Raw genomic sequence first — 8,607 nt, forward strand, 5'->3', positions numbered from 1 at the left:
GGCCCCCTGAATCCTCTGGGTGGCCCTGTGGCTCACATGCTGCTCACCAGCAGGACTTCAGTTCTTAAGGATTTGAATGTGTCCATTTGGGGGTTTGTGCTCGAAAGACACAAGATTGGAGGTTGTGGAGCATGCAGTACAATGGAGCAGAGTTCAGATGGGGAGGGAGGTGTCTGGCTAGCTGGCAGGGGGGAGAAAGCTTGTGGGTTTCTCTAAAAGGAGATTTGAAGTTTTAGCTTTACTTCTAGAGGAGCCAATACTTAATAGAGGTGCAAAGTGAAGGGTTGTTTGCACTTGGGGTTCTAGATTGGGACAATCTCTAGTCATTGGACCCATTTCTTTTACTTGGAGGTGGTACTGAGTCTAATACATGACTTTTCTCTCTATCTTTCTTCTGCCAGCAAGCTCAAACCATCTCTGACCGTGGAGGAAAACCGTGAGCTCCTTGGTCAGTGCTTCAAAAGTTTATTTCCCCTTCCTCCCTTGGAGAAGATGAAAGAGGAAGACGGGACAGCAAAGGATGCTCTGCATATACAAGTACGTGACAACAATTCTCCTCCGGCACCATCCACTGTATTTCTGCCCAGCAGGCACTGGGTGATGGCAGTCACACATGGCCTCTCTGGCAAGGTTATGGTTAGCTTTCCCCAGCCCACACACACAAATGATCTGTGCTGAGCCTCACTCCTTCTTTTCTGGTTTCAGTCACTCTACATGAGGTCCTTGGAAGCCCTTGGCAAGCTAGTGGTTGTTATATCCTTGGGGGCAGCCGGTTTAGGAAGCAATCACTTGAGGCCAGAGAGCAGACAGCTTACAAAATTGCCATTTTATTTACAGATACAGAGAGCTCACTCAGCCGGCTGAAACCGGCTGAGCTATCCCCTAATATTCTAACTCAGCTGCCATAGTAACAAAACCATGACAACCAAAAACACAACAGTGGGGTCCAGGGGGAAGAGCAGAGAGGAGAGGGAGTCAGCACTCCTGGGTTTTGTTCGCAGGTTGGGAAGAGAGCTGGAGTCTAGTGGTTAGAGTAAAGGGGGCGTTGAGTTTTGGCCCCTGGGTTCGATTACTAGCTTGGGGAGGGTCGTGGGGTCTCCAGCTGGGCATCTGGTCCCCGGGGTTAAGGTTACTGAATGTCAAGAATCTGCAATGTGTCTTCCTGCAGCAGAAGATGACAGAGCTGGATAAGCGGAACTGCTGCCTTCAAGAAATCAGACAGACGGAGGAGAAGTACACAGATACACTAGAATCCATCTACCAGGTACGGCAGGTGGGCGGCCCACCGGTCCTGCCATCTCTGCTGGCCACTCGGCCAGCTGGGGGGTGCGGACCGTTCCCCTGGTGACATAGGCAAAGGTATGACATGGTGAACAAGGGGCTCATCTCAGTTTGGCTTCCCCTGCCCCTTAATGGGAGGGCTGCGTGGGTGGCAGGAGCTGGGAGAACACCCTTGAAAAGGCCAGGTTGGCATGAAAGAGGGTCAGAGCCAAAGAACTTCCTAAAAAATAATTCCTAGAGTAGATTTTTTACAAAAACATCCAATTTTGATTTGAAAAGTGATGGGAGAATCCTGGTGAAACCTTTGGCCAGCTGTTTCAATGGTTAATTACCCTCCCTGTTAAAAATGTACGCCTTGTTTCCAGTCTGAATTTGTTTAGCTTCAACTTCCAGCCATTGGATCACGTTAGACCTTTCTCTGCTAGACAGAAGAGCCTGTTCTCTACTATTTGTTTCCCATGTCAGTAGTTATTGGCCATAATCACATCACCCCTTAACTTTTTCTTTGTTGAGCTGAATAGATTGAGCTCACTTTAACTTTGGATTGAACGAAGCTTTAACTCCTGGACCACGTTAACCTTCAGCCATCAGCATACACATTTGACCTTGAACCCCTGAATCACAGAGGCACATGGTTTACCCTCTCCAGGAAGGTGGCCCCTTTAAATGACAATGCTGTTTCCTTGCCCACTACCCCATCTGCAGTCCCAGCAACCCCTGCCCCCTTAGGTCTGTTCCATGAAAATCCAGCCAGGGTTTGTCTGTGGAATCCGGCCCCTGAGCCGTGGGATTCAGACAGGTCTGCCCTGCGTGACGACTCCCCGTTGTGTGTTTGCAGCACTTTATGAAGCCCCTGCAGAGATTTCTAAAGCCCGAGGACATGAAGAACATTTTCATCAACATCGAGGTAAGTTGATCTCTTCTTCATATACCTCTCCTGACTCGAACTAAGCTCCTGCCTGGAAACCCAGGGGAATTGCGTGCAGGGGCGGCTCTACGTTTTTGGCCGCCCCAAGCAGTCATGCCCGGGAGGCGCCCCGGAGCCGCGGGAGCAGCGGACCTCCCGCGGGCATGACTGCAGAGGGACCGCTGGTCCCGCGTGGCTCGGCTGGACCTCCCGCGGCTGCGGACGGTTCCGGACGGTTCGCGGGTCCGGCGGCTCCGCTTGAGCTGCCGCAGTCATGCCTGCGGGAGGTCCAGCCGAGCCGCGGGACGAGCGCCCCCTCCACAGTCATGCCTGCGGCAGGTCCAGTCGTCCCGGGGCTCCGGTGGACCTCCCGCAGGCATCACTGCGGCAGGTCCGCCGGCCCGGCCTGCCGTCCCCCGCGGCCGCAGGGGACGCCCCCTAGATTTTGCCGCCCTAGGCACCAGCTTGTTTCGCTGGTGCCTAGAGCCGCCCCTGATTGTGTGACCCAGAAGTTCAGTGTGTGCTATATATCCCCCCATTCCAGTGGCTGTTCCACAAAGTGGATAACAACCTGCTACTGCTAGCAGCAGATAGAGTTGCTCCTTTATCTCAAAAGGCAGCAGCCTGTGTTGAAGGCCCTGGATCCAAATTTCACTGGCAATCCATGCAGGGGTAGTTATGAATGTCACCCTATCTCCTGCAGTAGGTCATGGGTAGGTTCCTAGAATTAAAAGGCTCTGGTAGGGGAGCGTGGCCTGCTGATTAGGACGAGCTAGCTTAGTAGTCAGAACTCCTGGGTTTTATTCCTGGCTCTAGGAAGGAGTCTGGTCTACGGGTTAGATCAAGATGGATTGTTAGTCAGGACTCCTGGGTTCTATTTCTGGATACGAGTGAGACCTAGTTGTTAGAACAAGGGGAATCCTATTAACACCAGCTGAAGAGTCTGGTCCATTGACTCCAATGGGGCCGCACTCGCTGGCAATCTGGCCCCACTGATATTTTTGTTCTGTACAGAGTGTACAGCACCCAGTACAATGGGTTCCTGCTCCATAAGTGGGGACTGGGCAAATTTCACATCAGGTGTTAGCCCAGGAAGCACATGTCCCCGGCGGTTCCACAGTCTAATCCTGGGGTCTAGATCTAAGTCTGCCTCCCCTGGGACTCCAGCATGGGACTTGTGGTGCACGTGATGTTTCTGTACAGCCCATAGCTGGTGACTGAGCTAGTTGTGGCAGGTTGAGTTGCTCTGAGCTGATTTCCCCCCACCTCCCCCCCAACACGCTCCTAGGACCTCGTGAAGGTGCATCGATTCTTCTTGGATGACCTGAAGAACGTCCTGTCCTTCAGCAATGCCCAGAACCTCTACCAGGTCTTTATCAAGTACAAGGAAAGGTGAGGCTTGTCCGGAAAGGTGAGGGTGGGGAGAAGAACCCTTGGGGAGGGGTGGAGGAGCTTCCCCTAGTGGGGTCACTTGCTCTGAAGCCACATGTTCTTCTGCGTCCCCCTTGACCCAGACCGTCTTGTTGGGGTGAGGGTCGGTTCCCCTTTCTGCTTCCTGCCCCGAGAGCTCAGTGTCTAGAAGAATCTGTGGAGATGCCCCCTTCTCACCACTGCCCTCTCCCCACTTCTGTATTCCCTGCCCCCATGGTTCCCCTTGCTGAGCAAGAAAGCTAAGACCACCTCGTGGGAGCTCTCTTTGCACTCGGAGAGCGGAGGTGGGACCAGGAAGTCAGGGCACAGCTGGTCCCTGTGTCCTCAACTCTCCGTTCCCAGGATTAAAGGACAGGGAACAAAGGGTAGGAATTAATGGTAAATTCTCAGAATGGAGAGGGGTAACTAGTGGTGTTCCCCAAGGGTCAGGCCTAGGACCAATCCTATTCAATTTATTCATAAATGATCTGGAGAAAGGGGTAAACAGTGAGGTGGCCAAGTTTGCAGATGATACTAAACTACTCAAGATAGTTAAGACCAAAGCAGATTGTGAAGAACTTCAAAAAGATCTCACAAAACTAAGTGATTGGGCAACAAAATGGCAAATGAAATTTAATGTGGATAAATGTAAAGAAATGCACATTGGAAAAAATAACCCCAACTATACATACAACATGATGAGGGCTAATTTAGCTACAACGAGTCAGGAAAAAGATCTTGGAGTTATCGTGGATAGTTCTCTGAAGATGTCCACGCAGTGTGCAGAGGCGGTCAAAAAAGCAAACAGGATGTTAGGAATCATTAAAAAGGGGATAGAGAATAAGACTGAGAATATATTATTGCCCTTATATAAATCCATGGTACGCCCACATCTCGAATACTGTGTACAGATGTGGTCTCCTCACCTCAAAAAAGATATTCTAGCACTAGAAAAGGTTCAGAAAAGAGCAACTAAAATGATTAGGGGTTTAGAGAGGGTCCCATATGAGGAAAGATTAAAGAGGCTAGGACTCTTCAGTTTGGAAAAGAGAAGACTAAGGGGGGACATGATAGAGGTATATAAAATCATGAGTGATGTTGAGAAAGTGAATAAGGAAAAGTTACTTACTTATTCCCATAATACAAGAACTAGGGGTCACCAAATGAAATTAATAGGCAGCAGGTTTAAAACAAATAAAAGGAAGTTCTTCTTCACGCATCGCACAGTCAACTTGTGGAACTCCTTACCTGAGGAGGTTGTGAAGGCTAGGACTATAACAATGTTTAAAAGGGGACTGGATAAATTCATGGTGGCTAAGTCCATAAATGGCTATTAGCCAGGATGGGTAAGAATGGTGTCCCTAGCCTCTGTTCGTCAGAGGATGGAGATGGATGGCAGGAGAGAGATCACTTGATCACTGCCTGTTAGGTTCACTCCCTCAGGGGCACCTGGCATTGGCCACTGTCGGTAGACAGATACTGGGCTAGATGGACCTTTGGTCTGACCCGGTACGGCCTTTCTTATGTTCTTATGTTCTTAGGATACGGGGCTCCCAGCACCTCCTTCCCGAGTTCCCACCTTTCTCCCTCCCTCCCTCCCTCCCTCCCCTTGGCTGTGGGTGGAGACAGGAAGAAGACAAGTGAAGGGTTCTTTCCAGACTTGGCCAGGGCCACATTCCAGCTCTCTCTCCCCTCCCCCGGCTCACGGCCATACTCCCCTTTGTCCTCCCAGGTTCCTGCTCTATGGCAGATACTGCAGTCAGGTGGAAGCCGCCATCCGGTGTCTGGACCAAGTGGCTGGTTCCAGCATGGACGTGAGGATGAAGCTGGAGGTCAGGGCCATGGTTCTGTATCATCCTAGCCACTCCCCATCCATCGTCTAACTATAGCCCCACCCCCCATGTCCCTCCGTGCTAACGGGAACCCCCTAAGCTGGAATAGAATGGGGATATCAAAGGACATGACAGATGTGCCAGGGACAGGGGGGTTCAGAGGTCTGGTGGGAGGTGTTATGGGGCCAGGGGGCTCGGAGGGCACAGCAGGAGGTGCGGGGTCGGGGGGCTCAGAGGGCACGGCAGGTGGTTCCATGGGTTCAGGGGGCTCAGGGGGCGCAGCAGGAGGTGCAGGGTCGGGGGGGCTCGGAGGGCGCAGCAGGAGGTGCGGGAACGGGGGCTCAGAGGGTGCGGCAGGATGTGCAGGGGGCTCGGAGGGCGCAGCAGGAGGTGCGGGAACGGGGGCTCAGAGGGTGCGGCAGGATGTGCAGGGGGCTCGGAGGGCGCGGCAGGAGGTGCGGGAATGGGGGCTCAGAGGGTGCGGCAGGATGTGCAGGGGGCTCGGAGGGCGCGGCAGGAGGTGCGGGGTTGGGGGTTTCGGAGGGCGCGGCAGAAGGTTCCGTGGTGTCATGGGGTGGATGGGTTCCAGAGTCCTGGCTCACACAGGAGCTAGCTGGGGCACTATGAGGGTCCCATCACATAGGATTGGCCCTAGTCTTTGTGGGTCCTTCTGGCCAGGCCCTCAGCACACTGAGCATCTCCCCCTGCCAACGCTGGACTGTCCTGCACTCCTGTTGTGTAGGAATGCTCCCAGCGAGCCAACAATGGGCGCTTCACCCTGCGTGACCTGCTGATGGTGCCCATGCAACGGGTGCTGAAATACCATCTGCTCCTGCAGGTACGGCCCCTCGGCTGTAAGCTGGGGATGGGCACGAAGGACCCTGGTCAATGGGGGGTGGTCTGTGCAGAAGGGTCATGGATTGGGAGTCAGGACACCTGGGTTCTATTTTCAGCTCAGGGAGGGGAGTGGGGTCTTGTGGGGTAAAGTGGGGGGTAGGCTGGGGTTCAAGACTCCTGGGTTCTGTTCCTGGCTGTACCATTGGCCTGCTGTGTGACCATGGGCAAGTCCTTTCCCCTCTCTGTGCCTCAGTTTCCCTGTATAAAATAGGCAGAACAATGACCACCATTGGAAAAAAACAAAACCTGCAGGTGTTCGGCTTGGTTTAATCCCCCTCAGTACCAGCTGGGTCTGACTGGCTCTTCCATCGAAGCCCGGCGTCAACTTCCGACTAGAAAGTCTGCTCTTCGGGGCAGGAGCCGTCTTTATGTTCTCTTTGTTTGTACAGGACGTATGTCCTGGGCCATAACTGGAGCACCTAGGTGCTACCGTAATATATCTAATAAATAACGTACAGCACCCAGCACTATATGGGCTCCTGGCTCTGCCCCATGATGCTTCGCTCTGGGGAGCTGGGGAACCCTGGCACCCTCTGCTGGAGGAGCCAGAAATGCCTTTGAGTCGGTCAAAATGCATCCCGGTTTATTTCCTCTCTCCAGGAGCTGGTGAAACATACGGTGGAGCCGTCAGAAAAGGAGAACTTGCGGCTGGCGCTGGATGCCATGCGGGTGAGGCCGGCTCTGCGTCTCCCGGGTGCTGTCAACTTTCAGGACAGTCATGAGGGTTTCTCAATGTTTTGGTTGGGGGGCCTCCGGGCATAGGGGTAGTTTGACTTCTATTGTGGGGGAACAAGGGCTGGCAGGGCTCGGGCCAGCTCTGCACAGCGGGGTCCAGGGAGGGAGTCCCCCTCCTGACTTATCTCATCAGGTCACCCACCTGTCTGGGGCTGGAGCCGGTGGCTGCTTCTAGAGGGCTCTGCCTGGGCAGCTCTGACCGGCTGCGTGAGCAGTCAAAGGAGGCTGGGAGCTGAGGAGCAGACGCAACCCCAAGCGCCAGAGGCGGATGGGAGAATGCCACAGCTGCCCACTCCATGGCACCACCAGCCAGAGGAGCAGCTGCCCCGCGCTGCCTTCCTGCCTAGCAATCTGGCCAGAGGGTGGGGGCTGAGGGAGAGGAGGAGGTGGGGTGGGTGAAGCTGCCCCCAGGACTACCCCACTCTGGGTAAGGTACTGCAGTTTGGGAGGCAACACCCTTGTGTTCCCTCAATGTTTCAGCCCCGCGGGGGGTGCCGGGGCTTGGGGCACTGGGTTTCAGTGGCGGGGCTCTGCGGGCCACCCTGAAAGGGCTTGTGGACCCCCAGGGGGCTGCGGACCCCCGGTTGAGAACCACTGGACTAGCGAATGGCTAGTGAAAACAGGGCTGATTTGTTGGTTGGAGGGTATTTACTTTGTGTATGCGACGGGTGATGTTCACAGGTTGTGAATCCGCTGTCAGTACCTCCTTGTCTGAGCACCTCGTAATTATCCCTAAGTGTGAACATTTAAACCAATAAAAATAGGGGAAAAAATGCTTAAAACCCAGAAGTTCGCGCACCGGTGAAAATTTAAAGCTACAAACATTAAATACACTTTGATAGTCTCAGTTAAAATTCAAAAAAAATCTGCTAAGCCTAAATAAATACACTAGAATAAATATAATGTAACAAATATATGTTGCTTTTGGCGCCGTGAGCTGGGGAGTGGAGGAGCTAGTGCTGGTGCTGAAAGGTTGAGGTCTTGTCGGGTGGGGAGGCTGGTGCTGAGGGGAGTGGTGGGGGTTTGTGGGCTAGGGGCTGTGGAGTGGGGGGGCTTGTCGGGTGGGGAAGCTGGGGCTGGAGCAGGCAGTCGGGAGGGGTGCTACTGGGATACTGCACTGGGGCTATTCAGTACACCCCATTGGGTGGCGGTGGGGCAGAGCAGTAATGCAGGGGTCTGGCGCCCCCTTTGCCAGCAAGGGATGTCACTCTGCCCCAAGGAAACCCCCCTTTTTAATGGGCAGACATTAGATGGCCGTGTCCCCAGCAGCGAATGCCCCTGAAGGGAAAACCCAGCCATGGATCACACCCTCAGGCACAGCTGGTACTGACCAAGTGGTCATTGTGTTCCTCCACCCTCCATCCCTTAGGACCTGGCACAGTGCGTGAACGAGATCAAGAGAGACAATGAGACCCTGAAATGGATCACCAACTTCCAGCTCTCCATAGAGAAACTGGTTGAGTCCCTGGGCCACAGCTACTGTCCTTTGCTGCTTCCGTCGGTCTCTTCCTTTCTTTTTCCCTTCGTCATTGTCTGTTTATTCCT

The 8,607-nt window shown here is 53.7% G+C and overlaps 1 protein-coding gene across 1 annotated transcript; it reads left to right on the forward strand.

Moving 5' to 3' along the window:
- Positions 1-218: 218 nt before the first annotated feature.
- LOC123358125 (proto-oncogene vav-like) lies at positions 219-8,482 on the forward strand. Its single transcript, XM_045000867.1, has 8 exons — positions 219-537; positions 1,169-1,264; positions 2,120-2,188; positions 3,477-3,580; positions 5,331-5,430; positions 6,109-6,268; positions 6,928-6,996; positions 8,432-8,482. The coding sequence occupies exons 1-6, from the start codon at positions 493-495 to the stop codon at positions 6,214-6,216; spliced, it is 522 nt and encodes a 173-aa protein (XP_044856802.1). The 5' UTR covers positions 219-492; the 3' UTR covers positions 6,217-6,268; positions 6,928-6,996; positions 8,432-8,482.
- The last annotated feature ends 125 nt before the right edge of the window (positions 8,483-8,607 follow it).

This window comes from Mauremys mutica, unplaced genomic scaffold (genome assembly GCF_020497125.1).
Source record: "Mauremys mutica isolate MM-2020 ecotype Southern unplaced genomic scaffold, ASM2049712v1 001465F_np12_obj, whole genome shotgun sequence".
Classification (NCBI taxonomy): Eukaryota; Metazoa; Chordata; order Testudines; family Geoemydidae; genus Mauremys; species Mauremys mutica.